This window comes from Dermochelys coriacea, chromosome 21, assembly GCF_009764565.3.
Source record: "Dermochelys coriacea isolate rDerCor1 chromosome 21, rDerCor1.pri.v4, whole genome shotgun sequence".
NCBI lineage: Eukaryota > Metazoa > Chordata > Testudines > Dermochelyidae > Dermochelys > Dermochelys coriacea.
Window position 1 is genome coordinate 2,487,607 of NC_050088.1, and position 24,837 is coordinate 2,512,443.

Genomic DNA, 24,837 nt, shown 5'->3' on the forward strand with positions numbered 1-24,837 from the left:
GGAACAGTAATCCCAAAGATGACAACAAAAATTACCCTGTAAAAGGAGTCAGTGAGCATCATTATGTTACTGTTTATAACTTAAAAGCATCTGATTTTAAGCTCTGATAACAACAAAGATCCAATAGGTCTTCCAGTGTCTCTTGAAGGAGCTTACAAGGTCATTTACAAGTAACTCAATGTCTGACTTAATTAGATTTTTCAATGGTTCTTAAATCTAAAAGAAGGCTTTTAATTCAGTAAATGTCCACACAAGCATTTCCTCAACCACAACAAAGATTTAGAAGAGCTTGTTCAGTGGGACTAACTAGCAATTTGGCACAGTGCTCTGAACTCATCCTCTGTTTAAATCCCAACCTCCTATACACAAACCACAAATACCTTTCACAGCTGCTGTCTGCACTGTACTGGAACGAGCATATTAGCTAAATACCACTAAAAAGTATCAGAGCCACTACACAATACATTCAGCACACTACAGAATCTCAGTAATTGGTGCATAGATAAATAGAGCCAGCAAGTCCCAGGTCTCTGGTGTTGCATAACCTCTTAAAAGAAAAGACAGTAAATACTCTGTCTCCCTGACAGAGAGAGTTAATAATTTAGTGATGTTTCACTGGAAAAGCAATTTTGTGCACCCTCCTGGATTTCTTGGCTGTAATATCATAACATTCACACTAGGCAATTACAGAATTTCACTCCAACAATACCTATAAATCTATAACTGGTGAGCAAACAAGAGTCCTTAAAATTCTTTCACCCAAGTACAGACTAAACGAAACAAAGCATCACAAACAGCTAATCATCCAACACTCATTTCTTTCAATGACAGACAAGAATTAAAAAACCCAGCACACTTGGTATCCTATAAAAAATAAAATTTGGAACCAACCATTGTACTACAGAATGTGTTTGTTGGGCACATGTCAAACAACGTTGCTTCTTCCCACTGCTTTGAACATTTACTAAAAAAGTTCAGAAGAAAATATATAACGCACAAGGAACAAGATTAAAAAAATTAAAAGTTACACATACACAAACACCTTCCTCCTCTGTTAAGAATTAGAATCAAAGGCACATGGTTTCAATTGTAAAATAAAAGAAAAGGTGTGTGTGATGGTGGTGAGGGAAGAAAGAACACCCAGAGCTGAGATTTTCAAAAGCACTCATTGGCCTAACTTTGCTCTGACTGAAGCCCATGGGAGTTTCACCATTGATTTCAACAGTAAACAGACCAATGCTGAGCATTTTTGAAAATCTCACCCCAAATGCTCCCATCTCAAGATACAATGCTATGATGTAAATGATTAAAAACACAAATCTGGCATTCAGTGTAGCAAACATACCAATCAGAGGAGATGCCTTAGGGGTATCCGTTTCAGATTTGATACATTTAGATTCGTGTTTCTCAAGGACTGGTCCGTGGACCTGCGCTGTCCCTGAGATCATCCTGACACAGGTTAGGAAGGCAGCAAGCTGGTCCATGGTATCAAAAAGGTTGAGATATACTGATCTAGACTCCCTAGAACCACACGTATTAATCCTGACTCAGGGATAACTCAGCCCTTCATCCTTCCAAGGTTAGTAGAGTATCATGCATTTTCCTGGGTATAGGGCTGTTAAGCAAGACCTTTAAACAAAAAAATCTTGCCTGTTTTTTCCAAACAGTTAAAAAGTCATATGGGCAATTTTAAGAGTAAGGGTCTGCCCCAGTGCACTTGGCCAAAATTTTCCCCCTCCAGAGGATTCTGCAGTGTGTTGAGAGCTGGTTGGTTGCTGCCCACCATCCCAGAAGTGATTGAATTTCACTGGTACTGTTCTGTACATCGTTTGGAAAGAACTGTGGGATCCACAGAGAGAGGTCACTACATAAAAATAAGATTGTTACAGTTTTCTAGACTCAGGGAGAGCATGCATAACATAGGGCTTTGCCACTTGAGAGATGAGGCCTAACACTGCCTCCTGTGTGTTATAGTTTTATCCATAAGCATGCACACATCTGGGTATCTTTATGAACATAAACACATAAGTAAGCCATACCAAATTAAATACAGTAGCCTTTTCAGAATTAATAGAGTTCCTAACACTCATTCCACACAGCAATGACTCTTTGTTGATCCTGTTAAATGACCTACAGCTGTTGGAGGATAGGGAAAAACAAGATACCTACACAAAATACAGAATGAAACGTCACCCTAACAATCTATTGTTTCAGCCCTTTCACTTACTAAAGGAAAGTAAGACATGACTAGTAAGTGGCAGAGAATAACTATTTTCAGGACATACTTTAGGTAGAAAAGTTAGGGTTGGTTAAAAACAAAGGGAGCAAGACTTTCAAAACTCAATCTGGATAACATTTCCATGAGTTTCAGAGTAGCAGCCAGGTTAGTCTGTATCTGCAAAAAGAAAAGGAGTACTTGTGGCACCTTAGAGACTAACAAATTTATTTGAGCATAAGCTTTTGTTGAGCTACTGCTCACTTCATCAGATGCATCCGATGAAGTGAGCTGTAGTTCACAAAAGCTTATGCTCAAATAAATTTGTTAGTCTCTAAGGTGCCACAAGTACTCCTTTTCTATCTTGTAGCTGCAATCAATAGCATTATGTCCTGTTCCCACCATCCCTCTCTTTCTCCCTCCCACCACATACACACAAATACTCCACTCTGTTTATAAACCTTCAGGTTTATAAACACTTCGAAAGTGTATATACTTTTTGTATCCAAATGTGTATGATCAGAGCTTAAGAGACTGCTGTGAGGAAGAGGAAGGAAAAGGGAGTGCTGTCTTGAATAAATACGCTGCCAGTTGTTTAAATGAATCACAGGAAAAAACTAATGGATTGATTTTTTGAATAGATAAAGGGGAAAATCCTCAATTGTTTCTGAAGCAATACGAAACACGAGCAAACCAAACCCAACTACAGTTGTGTAGGAACATTTAAATGATCCAAGGACTGGAAAGCATTTCAATAAATTAAAAAAGGTGCAAGTCCAGCTGGCCCACTTGTTTTGATGGACAAGCTGTTTTCTCTTTTTAAATTGAATCCAACCCTGTAGTGGTTACACACTACCACAACAGAAACTCAGAAATAAATTCCAGCTTCAAAATGGTATTAGCACTTCTAATATTTTAAGCACTTCTGAAAAAATTTACTCCTAGCTCATTTCTCTCCAGGAAAAGCTTTCCAGAAAGTTTTGATCTGGCTCCATAAGGCATTAAGAAGGGTCCCTCCCTCCTCTGTCAGTGTAACTTAACACTCAGTCCACTTATGTGGAAACAACCAAAATCAAAAACCACCAAAAACCAAAACACACACACATGGTGTGTTCTTTATATATGATTTCTGTGAGGCCTGAAACTATCCACAAAGCCACATTTTCTCCTGCTTTCAGGCATCATATTGTACATTTTGTTGAATTAAGCTAGGGTGGATTATTTCCTGTCTGGGAAAGAACAAGAAGTTCCTCCTTGTTACTTTGTGAGCAATTAATGATTTTCCTGAACTGAAATAACCAAATGAAACTAAGTTACCTTTCAACAGTTCTCTCAAATCTAACTATCGTCATACAAGTCAACTGAGCATAAATATTTAACCATATATGTCTAAACAACACACAAACCATAACTAAATATATCATATCCCCAAAGATACAACACCCACCCACTCTCAAGAAATATACAATACATTTATGAGTTTACAAAACATGTCAATGGTTTCAGAACGATGCACTAGCTAATACAAAGTCTATCAAGAGATTATAATAACTACTATTACTTGCAGTCTGTTGCACAGGTGACACCACTGGAGACATGGCTGAACAGATAAATCTTGCACTGAAAATTTTCAACTGTGTCCCTCTAAAATGAAATTGTGATGCAGGCTAAGTACATTAAATGACACAAATCTGAGAGTTACCTGGTGGCTTAGGCCACTGAATCCATCTGGTCTTTTAGTTTAAGAACACAGCCATTCATCTGAACAACTGAATATAATGTACTTACTTCCCAATGACTGTCTCCTTTTAGTGTGGAAGTTGTTACTGGGGTTTGCATATTTATGTTAAATAAATATGCAAACTTAAAAAAGTAACTTAGTTGGCTGTCCAGGCTATTCAACTATTCTTAGAGGAAATACAAGATTCCTAGGCAGAAGAGGAGAAAATATTTGAAGTAGCGGATGCTCCGAAGGAGAAAAACAAAATTCAGCTAACTGGAAGACTAACAGCTACTCAAAAATAATATTTCAGATTCTGTTAATGAAGATGCTGAGGCACACCGGGTGCTGCAGTAACTGGCTGGTTTTGTTCAATTTGAATTAGGGTAATTGATCACAGCTAGTCTGTTTTGAAAAAGGATAATTCTGGTTTTATGGAGCAGAAGCAATATTTGGAACAGTTACGAGATGTTTAGTGTGGAGGTAAGCAAACTGATGACTCCACTCTGCTAGGAAAATGCTATTGTTTTATCTGGGGATTTCCAGGCTACTCAGGGCCGAATGTTTCCCACACAATATCCTTCGGGTTTCTTTCTTAATGTTTTTTTACTGAAGATCTGGCTGAGACAGAATATTGCATCATGGCCTCTCGACCATCCTCAACTTCCTTTACTGAACCACAAGGTATAAATTAGTGGGAATTTCCAATACAACCGTTATTGTTTGGACAGAAAAAGGGGAATGTATATATAGCAGTTAGATTTTAGTTATTTTCACATTAGGGAAAACGGGAATAAGTTTTTTAAACTGTTTTAATTTCATTGTATTTATCTGGACCTACAATTCCCCAGCAATTTAATCTGTCCTGAAGTTCCTCCTTTAGATTATGGAGAATGGCATATTCTTTAAATAGCTTCCCCTGCATTCTTAAACTTCCTTATTACTTCTTTCCCCAGAGACAGATGTTAGAAAATAAAGATAAGCTGAGGTCACAGGAATCGGGGGTGGGGATTACTGACTTTGCACTAAGCTTCCAGAAAGAAATATCATAAAGAATCAACTCCCTATCATTAGTCCCACAGCAACTCTGTATCTAAATACTGAACATGATTTGGACCAACATGTGGTTACTAGTAGATATTTTAAGACAGACCCAAAATAACAAGGCTTTTACCTATTGATGTATTTGGCTAGTCAGTAAATATTGAACTAACATAATAGCATTATCGATATTAAATGAAAAAGCCAGTGAGTTAAGGTAGCTCAGGCTTTGCTCACATAAAGGTTATGTTGCAGTTTGCCAGAAACCTAAGGGATGCTCCTAATGTACATGACATGGAACAGACTACAGCTTCTCTTGTGTGTAAAACTGAAGTGTAGCCCAGAGACTACAAATCCCAGCATGATCCTGGCCTTCCAATTGATCAAAATGGATCACAGTAGGCTTGGACTCCCTAAACTGAAGATGAGGGCCCTCATGGGCTGAACTGGGCTCACAAGCTTCACTTTGGCCATCTCTATATTAAAGAAAACAGAATGTGAAGTTGAGGCTATCACACAAAAAATAGATTCAAGTAATAACACAGAGGGGAGAAAACAGTTACCTAATCGTATTTGTTGCTCAGAACTCGCCCAGTTACTGGACAGGTGGGTGGCAGCACATTTTATCATGATTAATTGGTGAGCAGGTCAACTTCTTAATTGAAACATTAGTGAAAGTGAAAGTTTCCTAAATATATACAGAAAAAGCTGTATCAAATATTGTAATTAAAGAGGACAGAGTACAGCAGAAACCTGCTAAATCCAAGCACTTTATAATCTGCACAAAAAAGAAACAGTATCAATTGTCTTGCCCCTTCTCTCAAAGATTTAGTAGCTGCTGTAGCGGGGCCTTATGGTACTGAACAGAAAACTAGGAAATATAACTCAATTGATAACGACAGGTTTCAGAGTAGCAGCCGTGTTAGTCTGTATTCGCAAAAAGAAAAGGAGTACTTGTGGCACCTTAGAGACTAACAAATTTATTTGAGCATAAGCTTTCGTGAGCCTCAGCTCACTTCATCGGATTTGGATTTTCCACCAAATGCATCCGATGAAGTGAGCTGTAGCTCACGAAAGCTTATGCTCAAATAAATTTGTTAGTTTCTTAAGGTGCCACAAGTACTCCTTTTCTTCAATTGATAACTGAACAGTTTGTTTTGGAATGCATTATCCTCACTTTATTGTTTATTCATCTATTTGTTCACTTGCAAAATTCAGTAATTCAGAGTCTCCCAGTCATTAATGCTAATTAGCCAGGTTCTACTTTGCTATGAAAGAGCTTCAACCTCAAGCAAGAACAAGCCTGAAAGCTACTTCATGTTTTCTGATCTAAAAGCAAACAAAACTTCAGTTTTAATGAATGGAGAATTCTGTTCTCAAAAAAGAGAAAGGGAACAAAGCACTCTATAAATGTCAAGAATGATTGATCTAGTTTATTTTAATGGATTCCTTTCACTCATATGATTTGCTGGATCTGAGAAGGATAATTTGGGGCCCACTCACGCAGTCCTTTCTACATGACAGTCTTGCACAAGTAAGGAGCACAGAAATGGGCCCTTAATGTTTAAATTGTGTAAAGTGATTCTAAACATTTCTAATCCCCAAAATAGCTGCAACCTTGTTGTGTGTTTTAAATATAAATCAGGTGGAGGAGGGAGCAGAGCACCCTGGAAATGAAATTAAGATGTGAAGGTAAGATGGATTGGTTAACTTTGAGAAGGACTTTTGAGAAGCGGTTTGTAGAGTGAATAAGGGGGGGACAGCTTGGAAACTGGGACGCGTGCAGCCACAAGTGGTAAAGGGGGTGAGTGTCTTACTGAAGCCCTCAGTGAATACTTTTGATAAAAATAATTTGTTAGCTTAGCCCTTTCTAATTGATATGTTCCGATTGGAGTCAACTTCAAATCGCTGTATTATTTGTATTAAGTCAGGATCAGGGTCCCATGGTGAGACATAGGAAGACAGAGTCCTTGCCACCAAGAGATTACAGTCTAATTTGGAACAAGATGCAACAAGCGAGATTAAGGAATAATATGGAGGGAAGAGGCAGATGATGAAAGCAAAGACAAGAGTGATAGTAATAAAGTCACACTAGCTCACCTAACTGGCATGCATAAATTGACTGTTCTAACTCATTTGAATATATTTAAAATAGGATCATCTCATCCTAATCAGCATTCAAATTTAGTCCTGGCTGATTTCTTGCAAGAGTTCTAGCAGAAGGTGATCCTGAGAAAAGGAAGGTGGTAGCCTCTTGAACTAGTTCGGTGAGGCTTCCCAAATGTAGAGAGCAAGATGGAAGAACATGCAAAAGCAAATTTGGGAGATGCTCAGAGGGACAAAGGTAAGTAGGAACTTGAAGATAAGGCCATTGCGGAGAAATTAAATAAATTCTTTGCATCGGTCTTCACAGCTGAGGATGTGAGGGAGATTCCAAAACTTTTGCCATTCTTTTTAGATGACAAATCTGAGGGACTGTCCTAGATTGAGGTGTCATTAGAGGTTTTGGAGCAAATTGATAAACAGTAATAAGTCACCAGGACCATATGGTATTCACCCAAGAGTTCTGAAGGAACTCAAATGTGAAATTGCAGAACTACTACCTGTGGTTTGTAACCTATCAGCTTCTGTATCAAATGATTGGAGGATAGCTAATGTGACAACAATTTTTAAAAAGGGCTCCAGAGGTGATCCCAGCAATTACAGGCAGGTAAGCCTGACTTCAGTCACACACATAGATTAACATAATTTGTTGGGGAAGAGTCAACATGTTTTTTGTAAAGGGAAAAATGCCTCACCAATCTACTAAAATTCTTCGAGGGGTCATCAACAAGCATGTGGACAAGGGGGATCCAATGGATATAGTGTACTCAGATTTTCAGAAAGCCTTTGACACGGTCCCTCACCAAAGGTTCTTAAGCTAAGCAAAGCAAAGCTGTAATGGGATAAGAGGAAAGGTCCTCTCATGGATTGGTAACTGGTTAAAAGATAGGAAACCAGGGTAGGAATAAATTATCAGTTTTCAGAATGGAGAGAGGTAAATAGTGGTGTCCCCCAGGGGTTTGTACTGGGACCAGTTCTATTCAACATATTCATAACTGATCTGGAAAAAGGGATAAACAGTGAGGAGGCAAAATTTGCAGGTGATACAAAACTACTTAAGATAGTTAAGTCTCAAGCAGAATGTGAAGAGCTACAAAATGATCTCACAAAATTGGGTGACTGGGCAACAAAATGGCAGATGAAATTCAATGTTGATAAATGCACAGTAATACACATTGAAAAACATAATCCCAACTATACATGTAAAATGATGGAGTCTAAATTAGCGGTTAACACTCAAGAAAGAGATCTCAAAAAAGATATATTGGAATTGGAAAAGATTCAGAAAAGGGCAACAAAAATGATTAGGGGTATGGAATGGCAGCAATATAAGGAGAGATTAATAAGACTGGGACTTTTCAGCTTGGAAAAGAGACAACTAAGGGGGGCATATGATACAGGTTTATAAAATAATGACTGGTGTGGAGAAAGTAAAGAAGGAAGTTTTATTTAGTCCTACTCATAACACAAGAACTAGGGGTCACCAAATGAAATTAATAGGCAGCAGGTTTAAAACAAACAAAAGCAAGTATTTTTTCACACAACACAGAGTCAACCTGTGGAACTCCTTGCCAGAGGATGTTGTGAAGGCCAAGATTATAACAGGGTTCAAAAAAGAACTAGATAAATTCATGGAGGATACGTTCATCAATGGCTATTAGTCAGGATGAGCAGGGGTGGTGTCACTAGCCTCTGTTTGCCAGAAGCTGGGAATGGGTGACAGGGGATGGATCACTTGGATCATTACCTGTTCTGTTCATTCCCTTTGGGGCATCTGGCACTGATCACTGCCGGAAAACAGAATACTGGGCTAGATGGACCTTTGGCCTGATCCAGTATGGACGTTCTTATGTTCTTAGGGCAAGGAGCTTGAATCTGATAGGGTGAGAAACAGGGAGCCAGTACAAAGAAACAAAAAAGGGCATGATATGGTCAGAGTGACAGGGAAGGAAGGCTTTTTTAGTGGCTACAATGTATACAGGTGTGTGTGTGTGTGTATTCTTTCCGTACAAAGGGGCAGCTTTTAGTTTTTTTAGTTAGTCTGCCATAGTGCATCATTTTTGTTACCCCTTGGAGGACTGCAGTGATATTTTAACAGAAGGCACATAAACGTCCTCTGATGCATGCTCCTTGTTGCAATATAAATAAAAAATTATTATGCCATATACTCCAGAGATTTCAAAAGTTTATTGAATCAGATGTAGAACTTGTACATCCTACCATGTGCTTGTCTAATGCAATCCTTCTCATCTTGCTGAATAACCTTGCTGGAATTAGCCTACCTGCTTGTCACCATGAAAGGTTTTCCTCCTTCCCCCCCCTGCTGTTGGTGATGGCTTATCTTAAGTGATCACTCTCCTTACAGTGTGTATGATAAACCCATTGTTTCATGTTCTCTGTGTGTGTGTATATAAATCTCTCCTCTGTTTTTTCCACCAAATGCATCCGATGAAGTGAGCTGTAGCTCACGAAAGCTTATGCTCTAATAAATTTGTTAGTCTCTAAGGTGCCACAAGTACTCCTTTTCTTTTTGCACATGATTTGAGTAAGCTTCAGGATTTTTTGGTAGATGTTAACATCTATTTATATAATGTAAATATTGTAGAAAAATACTATTGTTTATTAAGTTATACCTTACCTAAATATTAAAACAATCCTGATTTCTGACCTTATGGTTTGTTACATGTGTATTTTAGATGCTCTGTAGAGGAAATGAAGATACAAGTTCTCTCTGCCACTTTGTAGGCCAAATCCACCTTCCTTTTAGCTTGTTTTGTTTGTAATCTTTAGAATAGTGGAATATTTGAAACTGTAACATGACCAGTGACACACAATCAAAACCCGCATCAGAATGGGTTTCTGCCTGCTTTCAGCATACTTCTGCACCGCCGATACAAAGTTAGCATTAAAAATCATTTTAGAAAGTCTGGAAAGACATCTCATGGTAGTGGTGGGGAAACACACTGAACAAGAGAAGAGAAAACAACAGCCTCAGAATTATCAATCAGATGATTTATCAGAGGATGCAATCAATCAATGGATACTTGTTTCAGCTGTTAAAGTTTTGACTCTTGTTCCTAGCAGATCCATTTGTCCTGTATGCATTTCAGTTACATAAAATTCTCTTACCAGGATTTCAGTCCATAACTGTTGGATACTGATCTTAACACACTTCAATGCTTTTTCCTGTAATATTTTCTACTTGTCAAAATAGGAGCATATAGAGTGGAATACAATTTGCACTGTGATATTTTACATATGTTTAAAAATACTGTCTATTTTATTCAATTAAATGTTTTAGAATAATTATGATAGTTAAAATCAGTAAATAGAAGAAGAAAGAGCTGTAGATCCCATAGGTTTGGGCTGGTTTTGGTTGTAAATTTTCTGCTGCTCAAATTCTGTCCTACTTCTAGACTAAGTAGCTTTGTGATTTTTTTTCCCTCTAACATACATAGTATGTTCATAAGGGTACCAAAAGTATCCTGCCAACATGGAGTTCAACTCCAGCCAGGACTGTACTAACTTTAGCTTTTGGGATCGAGGTACAAAACACTGCTAGGAGACCTACAATATTCCACCCCCTGCTCCACTAGCAAGCCAGTTGGAGAAGAGAGGAATTTTCATTTCCTCATTGGTAGTACTCAGGGAAACACAGTGAGAACTAATTTTGAAGCAAAGTTTTTACTTCAGTTTTCTCTATACTTTTATTTTGAGGAGGGGGGAAGGTTGGAGGCTGTAAATGACATTACAATTGATCCTTTACTAGAGCGAGGAGAGTAATTAATTTGATTACTTAGCCACTTTACTTTAGGTGATCGCCATGAGCAGACCATAATTTCATCTAATTTGTTAACTATTCAAATGTATTTGTGACATTTTTTTTTGGTTGGTTGGTTTTATGCTGTATGACTTGGTCACAAACACTTCACTGCTGGTTAAATCTCCATTTTAATTATTGTTGCTCATGCCATTATTTGAATGAACGTACATTGAAGCCATCTTACTTTGGGTCAGCCTCTACCTTGCACCCTATCAAAAATATTGCAGGAATGCAGATCTACACTAAAGTACAAACTACGTGTGTTTGTACAACATTACACAAAGCCTGTGAGAGAGTAACGGGTGTCCTGAAAAAACAAGACACTGTCTGGATGCAAGAAGAAAGTTCAATAAAGTCCTTAAGATATAAGATTTTTTCAGCACACAGTATTTTTGTCTGCTCTGAATTGGATTGAGGCTGGAGGGGCATCTGAAAGAAGGCTAGCTAAGTCAGCACTGTAGGAAGGCAAGCAACCTGCCATTCCAGTTTTGAGATATCTGAAGTGATAACATTACAAGTAATGACAACCCAACTTGAAGTAACCTTTAATATCACAGTCACATTTTACGATTTACTTCAATAACCTGCCAGTTCCATTTCCTCCTTTCTAATGTTCCATTTTCTCTAACTTCAAAATTATTGAACAGATACAGCACATTTCATTGAATAATAAAAAGGCTTTTTCCACCATATCTCAAAGGCAAAAAGCTAATGTTTGCTCACTTTTTTAGCCACTGGAGCCATGAGATTTCACACTATGCATTACTTAGTTTATCCTTTCACCTTAACATACTGTTTGCTGCGTTTCAGAGTAGCAGCTGTGTTAGTCTGTATTCGCAAAAAGGAAAGGAGTACTTGTGGCACCTTAGAGACTAACAAATTTATTAGGAGCATAAGCTTTCGTGTTTCCACCAAATGCATCCGATGAAGTGAGCTGTAGCTCACGAAAGCTTATGCTCTAATAAATTTGTTAGTCTCTAAGGTGCCACAAGTACTCCTTTTCTGTTTGCTGCATGTTTCTGAAAAGGTCTTTCCACATAGCACTATTCTCTTGGCCACACCACCACCACCACAGGTACACAGGGCTCAAAGCTGAGTAGAAACGTAGCATTTTCGCTGCATTGTGGGGGGAGGGAAACCTGAATTCTCCTATTATGCCAAGGTATATCACCTTGTACTACCCCAAACAATTACTTCGCTCCTTCCTTGGTGTTTTCCCTCTTCAAATACCTTTAGCCAGATGGCTTGAATAAGATGGCTGTCCCAAACTGGGAGTTTAAGGAGAATTGGTAACTGTTTCAGGTCACAGTATCTTTGTGAAAAATTAAATCCCCCAGGGAATAAAATGGGTGTTGAAGTGGAAGTTACCTCATAAAGAGAGGGTAATCTTTTTGTACATGAGAAAACTCCTCCAAACAATTGCAGAGATTTACACCTGCAGAACTGAGGAGGAGAATAAAAGGAGAAAAATAATGAAGACAAAAACCATTCCATCCTGAAAAAAACCATGTGTCAGTTACAGAATAATCATCACTGACACCAAGATCAGGTTGTGCAAAACTAATGAGGTGATGGTCTGACATACAAGGCAGATCCCAAATCTTGAACCAAGCCAGATCTCATTTCAAATTAAAGGATCTGGTGAATGGAGTCGAATAGGCAGCTTTCTTTTGTATACAAATTTAAATCCAATTTCCAATCATCTAATGTAATATAGAGGGGACTGCAACGTTGCTAACTTCCTTTCACTTCATTCATGCTGCCCAGTGCTGAAGCCTGGAAAGATAACACCTACCTAAACACAACATGTGCAGATTAAACACAACACTTATACTTGATAGCATCCGGCACTTTCTTATCAAAATGCTTTTTTAATTATAGCTGTGGTTTCTCTGGGTGTTCTCCCTATTTGGGGGAAGAGCTTTACACAAGACAAAAGGTGATTGCAGTAAATAAAACTAGACTAATCTTTTATGAAAACATGAGTAATAACTACCTAAACATCTGTTACCAATAGAACCAGAAGACATTATAATGCACAGCACAGCAAGAATAGGCTGTAAAACCAACCATTCATGAGGTTCTCTCTTTGAAGCATATTGGTAACCTTCAAAAGCGGACAGAGCTACAGTTAGTTGGCTTTGTCATTTAGTTTTGGATATTTTAGAATGGATCAAATGCAGAGGAACTGAAGGTAGAGCTTTCAAGGTACTACACATGGAACCTGTTTTTATTTGCCAGCAAACATGCAGAGTCCATGTTAGACTGCAGGACTGTCCCACTGGTATCCACTGTAACCCTCCTCCTAACGTGTGATGCAAGAGAACTATCATGTGACTATAATACTATACAGACTTTTAATAATGGTATCTAGGCACTATAGTGGTTAGTTCCTTAAAAATACATATAAACATATACAAGCCAATACGGTGAAAAATAAAAGGGAAAAGGAATGGGGAAGCAGCATAAAAAGGTGGAAGTTAACAGAGGGAGAAGAGAACAAGGACGTTGTGAGACTACAACATATCACATTATCTTTGAAAATTCATGGCCATCGGGGGGGGGGGGGGTCCTAGATGACTCGAAAACAGCAAATATAGTGCCCATCTTTTAAAAAAAAAAGGGAAGAAGGAGAATCCAGGGAACTACAGACTGGTCGGCCTCACCTCCGTCCCTGGAAAAATCATGGAGCAGATCCTCAAGGAATCCATTTGGAAGCACTTGAAGGAGAGCAAGGTGATCAGGAACAGTCAACATGGATTCACCAAGGACAAGTCATGCCTGACCAACCTGACTGCCTTCTATGATGAGATAACTAGCTCTGTGGATATGGGGAAAGCGGTGGACATGATATATCTTGAGTTTAGCAAAGCTTTTGATACGGTCTCCCACAGTATTCTTGCCAGCAAGTTAAAAAAGTATGGATTGGATGGACTATAAGGTGGATAGAATGCTGGGGGAGCTCTAGATTGGATATTAGAGAAAATTATTTCACTAGGAGGGTGGTGAAGTACTGGAATGGGTTACCTTGGGAGGTGGTGGAATCTCTATCCTTAGAAGCTTTTTAAGGCCCAGCTTGACAAAGACCTGGCTAGGATGATTTAGTTGGAATTGGTCCTGCTTTGTGCAGGGGGTTGGACTAGATGACCTCCTGGGGTCTCTTCCAACCCTAATCCTTCTATGAACACCAAGAGTCAATGTCAGAACTGTTGCATGGAATTTTGCAGTTACCATAGAACACACAGCATGCGGAGAAGCAAACCAGAGCAGCTTTTTAAACATACAAGTCAACGGAGGACAGCATTTTGCAATAAAATTGTGTTCAGACAGCAGGCCCACATGACTATCTATCCCACCTTTAGATTTGAGATAGATATGGTTAATCTTTGCCACCCAGCCAGAAAGAGATAAACCACTTGCACTAGCTACAAGATGCATTCATACAAAGTACAGACCATGCAAAATGACTGTAATTGGAATTTTAGTATGACCCAGGACAGGAATTATGAACTTAGCTATAAATTCTATGTCACTGTACACAAGTTACCAGATAGTCAACCCTCACAAAACTTCTCGAATTTTTTCTCCACAATACTTTTGCCTCATTATTCCCACACCCCACTCTCCCATTTAATATTCCCTCTCAGAAGACACCTTAGTGAATAGATGCATTTTAAAACATTTCCTGAAGAACAACAGATCAAGATTGCCAGAAAAAATGGAGGAGTCAGCACCACAGCTAAGAACACCTCATTGAGAACACACTGTTCTCTGTCCTCTCTCATTTAAACCTGAATGCCTTGGATAACTGTAGTTGCTCTGATACACAGAGAAAGGAAATTTCAGTTATATAGGGTAAACAACATGTCAAAATCAGCACCTTCAACCACTGCCCAGAGACAAACAGAAAACCAGTGCAAATAATGAAGTAATGAAGAACAGACATAAAGTGATCCCTACAAGGGCCAGCTGAAGTTTGACTGGTCTTAAGGTATGGTTTCCTCAACACATGTCGAGTGCATTGCAGCTGACAAACTACAAGGGGATAAAGGCATAGATAAGGATGACAAGGTCCTGCATCTGAAAGAAAGGGATGCAATTTTCTAGCCAATTGCAGATGGAGAAAACACTACTACCGGTATAGGCCATCCAGATGCTTCTAGAGAGATATCAGGACTTCAGCCCGTGACAGAGTAACAAGAGATGAATCAATTACCCCACCGAAGGGGCAGATGCAGTTTTGCAATTTCATCTGGTTGCTTGCCTCTCTCCAGGAGCATTAATTCCATCTTATCAGAGTTGAGTTTCAGCTAGTCAGCGTGGATGCAAGCCCCAATATCAGCTACACATTTCTCAACCACACTATCCAGCTCCAACAAAACAGCACTGTGCATCGTTCACACAGGCAGCGAAGGCTGCGTGCTCTCTTTCTTTTCTAGCAACTTAATATACATATTACATGAAAGGAGGGTACAAGAACACCGTGTGGGCTATGTCTACACTATGAGCTCTTGAAGAGAACTAGCATGCACATAAAGAGCATCATTGCTGCGTTAGCAATGCTAGCAGCAGCTGTGCCTCTGCTTCCACTAGCAGTGCTACCATGGGCAAACTGCTATTTAGACTCCCGCTAACTTGATGAGAACCAGTGCGAATATGTGTAAACAAGCAAAGGAATCACAACCCCCGCCTAAAGTGTAGATGCAGCCTTACTATCCCATTGGGGCTATGTTATTCTTATTATGGAACTGGCAACTGCTTCTTAGGACGCAGCAGAATAGTCACTCATGCCAGAGAGATTTTGAGAGCTGATCTTCTCTGCTGCTCTGTAGAGTTTTCTTACTGAAGAAACAGGAACATGTGACACATTTCATTAAGAATGTTAAGACTAACCGTTTTAATTCTTCCTGATAAAGAATCAGGAGCAGTTTTGTTATCAAAAAGGAAGTACTGACATTTAAAATGCTCTCTGCACTTAAACACTGAACTGCTTGCTTTTGCAGCCAACTTTTTGATAATGAATTCCAAGATACAGATCAATATACAGCACTGACTAACGCATGCTGCTGAGATCCAGTCTAAATTTTTAAAAAGTAATAAATCATTGCTGCTAAACCCCACCTTGTGATACAGGCCTTTGGCAGAACCTACAGGAACATGGTAGCATTTCTGACCCAATTAACTTACTTACAACATACCTTTAAGGCGTCTATGACAAGATCTCTTGCTTCTAGTTCTCCTTCAAGAATACTAAATAGTGTCAGTAGTTCTGGTTTGCTGAGCTTTTCCAGATTCATTCTGAATACCTGAAAAACAAAAGTAATTAGAAAAGAATTAGTTCACTAGATGATGCTGTGAACAAAACCAACTGTGATATTCTAAGACCTAGAAATGCACAACCTTCATTGAATTTGGAAACTTCAGACCTTTTAGTTTTTCAAATTGCAAGCTGTATTGTCAAACAAAGGAGAAAACATACACACCAGTGTTTTCTTTATGACCTCCATAACTAGTTGCAGAAGATTGATTTTTCACCTTTTCCCAAGGGTTCACAAGCATATGCATACCCAGATGGTGTGAGCAGAAAATAAGTGCAAACGTACAATATTCACTGAGCAGCAGCCAAAAATAATAGGAGGGAAGTGATTTTTTTTTTTAAATCATGCTACTGTGGATTGTGAATCTGAACCATATAGCTGCAAATGTCTTAGGACTTAGTCATGGACCCATACTTCAGGCATATAACTTGTAGGTTAAAAATGGCTGCTTGAACACCTTTGCCGTCCAAATTGATCCATCTACCATAAGATAAATATTAAGTTTATAAATTAGCATTTCAAAGCTACAATGTACCTTTTGAGCCATCCCTAATGACATCTCCTGTGGCACAGACTCAAGTCACTCCACAAGGTTAATGCAACAGAAATATACACACGCAGAACTCTGGTTTCTATTCTCTCTCTAGAATTTCTTCAGATCATAGGAGCTTATGAACTACAATTTTAAGTTGTACACATTAGAATGCAGATCCAATATTTTGGATACTGGATTTTAATTAAGAGCAACAACAGTCACTTCATATGTTTTAACAAGTCTATGTCTCTATAGTGGAAGCCTAAAATATTCTGCATCCAACATGTATAGGCTATGAAAAGTCCTAAAATTACGACACATTCTTGCACATATCCTTCATTGTAACGCAACAACAGCAGCAGCTAAATGTGTCTAATTCATCACAATCTTTTGCCACTCTTAACACTTGCTAAAAGTCAAAAACGTCATGGGAGGCATGAACAGAATATGGTGCTCAACTGCGCTAGCAAAAGATGGATTTACTCACTGGATGATTAATTTTTAATCTTTGTTTAGCTATGTGCAGCAGAATGGAATCCAGTGAAACCTACTATTCTAAAGTCACTACTACTTCACAGTAATTTGCATAATTGTCTTGTGTAGAACTAAGCAAATAAAGCCATGTTCAGTCTTGTTTAAGCAGACACAAGGTGGGTGAGGTAATATCTTTTTATGACAGGTTTCAGAGTAGCAGCCGTGTTAGTCTGTATTCGCAAAAAGAAAAGGAGTACTTGTGGCACCTTAGAGACTAACAAATTTATTAGAGCATAAGCTTTCGAATGCATCCGATGAAGTAAGCTGTAGCTCACGAAAGCTTATGCTCTAATAAATTTGTTAGTCTCTAAGGTGCCACAAGTACTCCTTATCTTTTTATGGACCAACTTCTGTTGATAATAGAGACAAGTTTTCAAGCTATACAGAGCTCTTCTGACCAGCTCTGTGTAGCTTGAAAGCTTGTATCCTTCGACAGCAGAAGTTGGTCCAATAAAAGATATTACCTCACCCACCTTGTCTCCCTAATGTGCTGGGGCCAACAAAGCTACAGCATTGCAAACAAAAATGGATTATTTACGCAGACGAAGTTTTCCAGTTGCTGGAAAAGGAAAATTGTCTTCCTCACCCAGAAGAGGAGCGACCTTAAAGTATCCTCTATACACTTTAAGAGGAATTTAAAGTAATGATCTATTCCTCCCCTCAGCATTAATCAGAGGGCACTCCATGTATGAAATAATATTCTTGTTTCACTCGAAGTCCAGTGTGAAGTATTAAAGCAGCAAAGTTTCAGCACAGCAGTACAGCTTTTTTATAGGGATTTTCTGGGTAGACTTACATTGGCATGTCTAGAAAGTTTTCTTAAATGAAAGCATAGCTACGGCTGTTTATGGTACTGTGGTTGTTAAAATGCAATGTAACTAGTCATTAAAGAGCTGTCAGCATAGCATGTGTTCAGTACTGCGGATAAATGAATTTACTGTCTGAGGGAAAGAAGTGTGACTGTATAACAAACAGTTTGGTAAACCTCTAAATGTCTGGTTTCATGACTTCCAACAAGACCAGCCAGCCATAAGTTGGGGCCTTCAAGACAGAGGAGGAAGTAAGTGGTTCTCCAAGGAGCAGCAGCATGATGCAGTAGAAAGTTTAAATTCCCTCCTACAGGGAGGGAATTCCCTTCTGACAAGTTACTACTTAACTGCTACCCTACTTAAAAGCTGGGAATACTTCTAGGCAATTCCAACAAGATATTGAGTTCCATTTCTTACTGGACAATGACTGAGTTAGAGACCACCTCTTAATTTAGTTATGAGTAAACAAATCAGTATGAACTTTACTGCTGTGCATTAACAAATCCACTTTTGTCCGATTCACCGAAACACGTTTTATGTGTATTTAAAAAAAAAGGGGGGGGGGGGCGCGTGACCTGTTCCTAAAAAAACAACAAAACAAAAATCACAGCTATAGGAGGATTTCCATAAACCTGGAAATCCTGGACGCTCCATCATCTCAGGCATTGGCACCCTGACAGCAGGATTGTCTGGCTATATAGACTCCCTCCTCAGGCCCCACGTTACCAGCACTCCCAGCTATCTTCGAAACACCACTGACTTCCTGAGGAAACTACAATCCATCGGTGATCTTCCTAAAAACACCATCCTAGCCACTATGGATGTAGAAGCCTCTACACCAACATTCCACACAAAGATGGACTACAAGCCGTCAGGAACAGTATCCCCGATAATGTCACAGCTAACCTGGTGGCTGAATTTTGTGACTTTGTCCTCACCCATAACTATTTCACATTTGGGGACAATGTATACCTTCAAATCAGCGGCACTGCGATGGGTACCCGCATGGCCCCACAGTATGCCAACATTTTTATGGCTGACTTAGAACAACGCTTCCTCAGCTCTCGTCTCCTAATGCCCCTACTCTACTTGCGCTACATTGATGACATCTTCATCATCTGGACCCATGGAAAAGAAGCTCTTGAGGAATTCCACCATGATTTCAACAATTTCCATCCCACCATCAACCTCAGCCTGGACCAGTCCACACAAGAGATCCACTTCCTGGACACTACGGTGCTAATAAGCGATGGTCACATAAACACCACCCTATATCGGAAACCTACTGACCGCTATTCCTACCTACATGCCTCTAGCTTTCATCCAGATCATACCACTCGATCCATTGTCTACAGCCAAGCTCTACGATATAACAGCATTTGCTCCAACCCCTCAGACAGAGACAAACACCTACAAGATCTCTATCATGCATTCCTACAACTACAATACCCACCTGCTGAAGTGAAGAAACAGACTGACAGAGCCAGAAGAGTACCCAGAAATCACCTACTACAGGGCAGGCCCAACAAAGAAAATAACAGAACGCCACTAGCCATCACCTTCAGCCCCCAACTAAAACCTCTCCAACGCATCATCAAGGATCTACAACCTATCCTGAAGGACGAGCCATCGCTCTCTCAGATCTTGGGAGACAGGCCAGTCCTTGCTTACAGACAGCCCCCCAATCTGAAGCAAATACTCACCAGCAACCACACACCACACAACAGAACCACTAACCCAGGAACCTATCCTTGCAAGAAAGACTGTTGCCAACTCTGTCCACATATCTATTCAGGGGACACCATCACAGGGCCTAATCACATCAGCCACACTATCAGAGGCTCGTTCACCTGCACATCTACCAATGTGATATATGCCATCATGTGCCAGCAATGCCCCTCTGCCATGTACATTGGTCAAACTGGACAGTCTCTACGTAAAAGAATGAATGGACACAAATCAGACGTCAAGAATTATAACATTCAAAAACCAGTTGGAGAACACTTCAATCTCTCCGGTCACTCGATTACAGACCTAAGAGTGGCTATCCTTCAACAAAAAAGCTTCAAAAACAGACTCCAACGAGAGACTGCTGAATTGGAATTAATTTGCAAACTGGATACAATTATAAAGAGACTGGGAGTGGATGAGTCATTACACAAAGTAAAACTATTTCCCCATGGTATTTCTCCCCCCCCCCACTGTTCCTCTGATATTCTTGTTAACTGCTGGAATTAGCCTACCTTGCTTGTCACCATGAAAGGTTTTCCTCCTTTCCCCCCCCTGCTGCTGCTGATGGCTTATCTTAAGTGATCGCTCTCCTTACAGTGTGTATGATAAACCCATTGTTTCTGTTCTCTGTGTGTATATCAATCTCCCCTGTTTTTTCCACCAAATGTATCCGATGAAGTAAGCTGTAGCTCATGAAAGCTTATGCTCTAATAAATTTGTTAGTCTCTAAGGTGCCACAAGTACTCCTTTTCTTTTAGCTATAGGAGAAGTCTTGAAACTGCCAAATAAGTGCCTGGAAAATTCTCAACAACAAAATCCCACCTTCCTGCTTTGTTCATGCAAGATGGTGAACTGCCCAGGATTATTTGCTTCCAGATACTACATTGATGTTAAAACACAAACTAAAAATAGTCAAAAAGATAGCTCACGAAAGCTTATGCTCTAATAAATTTGTTAGTCTCTAAGGTGCCACAAGTACTCCTTTTCTTTTTGCGAATACAGACTAACACGGCTGCTACTCTGAAATCTAAAAATAGTCAAACATTTTTAAAGCTGATAAATGATTAAAATTTTGAACTTCATATTTAATGCCACTCTTACAGCAAAGGGAAGACAACTGGATTTAAAGCAGCCTTTTTTCTTGACGAGCAAGCAAATACAAACAATAAGGAAACGAAAGAAGAACACATTTTTTTTCAGGAGAATACTTCCCCTGAAGGGCAGAAGTTGAGGCCATTTCCACTACTATTCACAGACAAAAATTCTTTCTATTCTGGGTCATCTTTGCAGAACTAAAAGCACTGAGATAATAATCAGATTCAGAACATTTTACAGTCGCAGTTTGGCTTTAGATGCTTTGATCTCTGCTGCAAATGTTCTTTATTTTGGAAGAGGGCTTTCTGAACCGGCAAATACATTTAACATCCATGGGTTCTGGAACACAGTCCCCACATTCAAAGTTTCCATTAGAGTTTTATAAGAATTGTTGAGACTTGCCAGAAGGGTAAAGGGAAGACTTCTTTCAACAAAGGAGGACATTTAAGAAGAATTTAATTTGGCCCATCTTTTTAAAGATGAAACACCTGAATTATTTTGGCATTTTCATTTCAAAACAGAGTTTTAAAGTCAGTACATGCAGTGTATAGCATATTACAGCATTTTAGGAAAAAAAAAAGCTGTATCCCAACCAATGCCTTGAAGTAAAAAAACCCAGCTATATTCAGGACAAAGGGGCGGGGGGGGGGGGATCAGAGGATTGGTTGTAGTACTGAAAAACGGATTTCTTCAACGAACAATATATTTGTTCTATCTTCATTACCACTAGAGCTGGGAGGCTAGTACAATTTTTCTCTAAATATCTGTTTGAATATTTAAACAAATATGTTTTGAGTTCACTCCCCTGCATATTTGTTTTCCACAAGTATTCAAAGAAATTAAATTACTTTCCAGGGATGATCACCAAAAGAGTAGATTTTGAACCAACATTTGAAGCAAGCAAATTTGAAATTAACATTGTTCTCACACACTCAAGTAACAACACACCATCCACTCGAGCTGTGCATCCAAACAAACATCCCAAAATTCAAATATTGAAAAAGAGAAAACTACTTCCAAACAAGTTACAGACCAAGTTATCTTCAGGAAATTTCTCAAATCATTTTGAATATACATTTACAAAAACTAATCTGTTCCCATGCAGTTTTAATCCTTAACCAGTAACGTCTGTGGATTCCCAATGAAATTAGACTTCTTATATGCCCATTTTCAGACATTTGAGCACATTCTTGAGACTAAATTTGGCACATGTTAGGAGACATACTTGTTCCCTAGTCTCTTTCTAAGCTTAGCATTACTTGGCATTGTCATCTTGCATTAAGTGGCTTCAAAAATACAAGACAGTTTTCAACCACATTTATTCCAATTGCTTCAGATAGACTTGGCTGGGAGGTCATATTCAGGTGCTATTGTCTGAGGCATACTCCACCCTATAAATCAGAAATAGGAACCATTTGTAGACATGTTCTTTCTCTATGGTCTGAACGTCCATGATACATCCAGGTTTCTTTGCACGATATTTTGCAGAGACTAAATCATTTAATGTATTCTTTCTTTAGTATAAGAGAGCTCATGGAGTTTAAAATGTAACTATAAACTTTTGCACAGGAACCTGGATGTTCCCCCAACCTAGGACGGACTTCCAACATGTACCATTCCTTCTGCTGTATAGGCTGGCTGGCCATGAAACTAGAATCTGGAATATTCCAGGGTTTGCCAAGCCTGGAAGAGAAATGCCTTTGACAGAAGAATCAGTAGAAACCTAAAAGCTGATCTAATTTTTTTTAAAAACGTTTTAAAAAAAAAAGCAAATAAGTTAATTAGAGATCTAGTGTATTTTATCATAATATAATTAATATTTTCCATTTCTATAGTCAAAGGAGCCCAGTGAATCTTGCTCATAGAAAGCCTCAGCTCATCTGTGAGGTATGCCTCACCTCCATTTTACAGAAGAGTAATTCAAGGCATAAAGTGTTTTCCCAACATCCCTCAAACAGTGGCAGAATCAGAAAGAAAACCCAGAAATCCACATTCCCAATCTTCTGCTTCAACCACCAACCATGCAGCCTCTCGGACTCAATTTTACCTCATTATCTACACTTAAAATTTCTACTGTTTTTCCAGTTTAGGAGATTCATATCTGTATGAACTTGATTAGATTCCCATTTCAATAAGACATTGCATTCTTAAAGACTATTCTTTAAGTAGACAACTGCTGGAGAATTGTAAACTGATCAATATACTTTTCTAGAGAATCAGTTGTGCAAGACCAGAAACAAGACACCTCTCTCCTGCCTGGAATTGTTTGGTTGACAATTATGTTACTTCTAGTCCATAAAACAGCTGGCTAGTTATAATAGCTATTTTGTACAGGGAAGAAAGAAAATGTGTAATGCCATTTATAAACGGAAGCAGAGAACAGAATCATAACGTCCAAAAAGCAACTCCCATCACTATCTAGAATTAATTTTACAGGTTGGGACCAGAGCAGGGAATATGGCTTTGTTTTCAGTTTTTAAAATTTACCATGCTTAAGTAGGCACTTTTAAGTTTATGAACTGCATGACTGCCATGGACAGATTTTAAATCTCAACATCCTGACTATCTGCCCAGGAAATGCATGACTTAATTTCAACAGTGGGTCAGTTCTTGCACAGACTAATTTATGAAGGTTAAGACTGAATCAGTATTTACAGGAAATAGTATCAAATCATATTTTGCGAGATGTTCAGTATTAAGTTGTATTCATTCAGTGAAGAGAAGATGTAAATTTAAAATAAGACAAATATTTTCTTTTATCACTGAAGAAAGCTGATATTTTCCCCTGTAATTTTTGAGGTCCTAAAGGTGGCAAAACTAACTGCACTAACACTAGTACATTTAGCACTATTCTGAACATCAATTTTCACACTGAAAAAATGGAACATTTGTTTTATCAGCATCTGTTTTATCAGCAGTACATGGAGAATTATGCCTATTTCTGCATTAGCTCACAATCAGCACATCCTCTGCAAAGCTGTGAGAGTTTTCTACTATGGTGCATTTGCTTGCCACCACTGCTCACAAACTGGATTTAAGTACAAATAAGAGGGGAGTTCACATTGCCTGCAGCCATAAGCACGGTGGCTATCCAATATGTTCTAAGTTATCAGAACACAGAGCTAACCTTTATAATTCAAAATGGTAATACTTTGACCAAAGCATGTCCTATTTCTATAGCACCATATACTTACAAAGTGCTAAAGAACCTTTAATTTTCAACTTCATGATGCTCAAGTTACTTTGAGATGGTGGACACACACATACAGCCTAACAACAACAAGTCACATACAAGCAAGCGATAACTGTACTCAGAGCACAGTTCACCCAACCATGCTGTATGTGTTAATAATGAAAATCTCACAAGACAGACATAATTAAAACAGCATTTTGAAAAAAAACGCGCTTGTACTACTATGGTTTTAAGACACTGGGAAAGGTCACTTAACACCCTGCAGATCCCACATTGCTGAACCCATGGACATTTAGAAATGGAACCCGTTTAGCCCTTTTATCTTGAGGGATGCTGGTGGGGGGAAGGAGAAAGAACTAAAAGTCAACCCAATTTATTTTAGTGCCCAATTTCACAAGAACACCAGATGTCTCTGAATCAAAACAATAACTCAGAGGCCATTACACCAATAAATTCCGTTGTCTATCTGAATCCTATCCTGGTCACTCTAGGCATGTCCTTTATATTGTTAAGTTCTCCAATTTCCCTCCCTCTAAATACTATTCAAAGGACTGTTCCCTCTCTATCCCTGCACAATTTCCCCCTGTTAACCACACACACACTCATCCTGCCAAGTAGATTTTCATGTGCAACTGGCGAGAATTGACCAAGTACCTCTATATTCCTAAATAAAAAGCTCCACTTACAACTTTAAAAACAATACTTAGGAATAACAATTAG

General features: G+C 38.9%; 1 protein-coding gene across 4 annotated transcripts in view; it reads right to left on the minus strand.

Moving 5' to 3' along the window:
- Positions 1-24,837, minus strand: part of CTTNBP2NL (CTTNBP2 N-terminal like) — a 190,147-nt gene that overhangs the window by 10,733 nt on the left and 154,577 nt on the right. For all 4 annotated transcript variants that reach the window (XM_043500622.1, XM_038380281.2, XM_038380285.2 and 1 more), the window contains one exon: positions 16,101-16,208. In XM_043500622.1, coding sequence (XP_043356557.1) covers positions 16,101-16,208 — 108 coding nt within the window. The remainder of the gene's footprint in view (positions 1-16,100; positions 16,209-24,837) is intronic.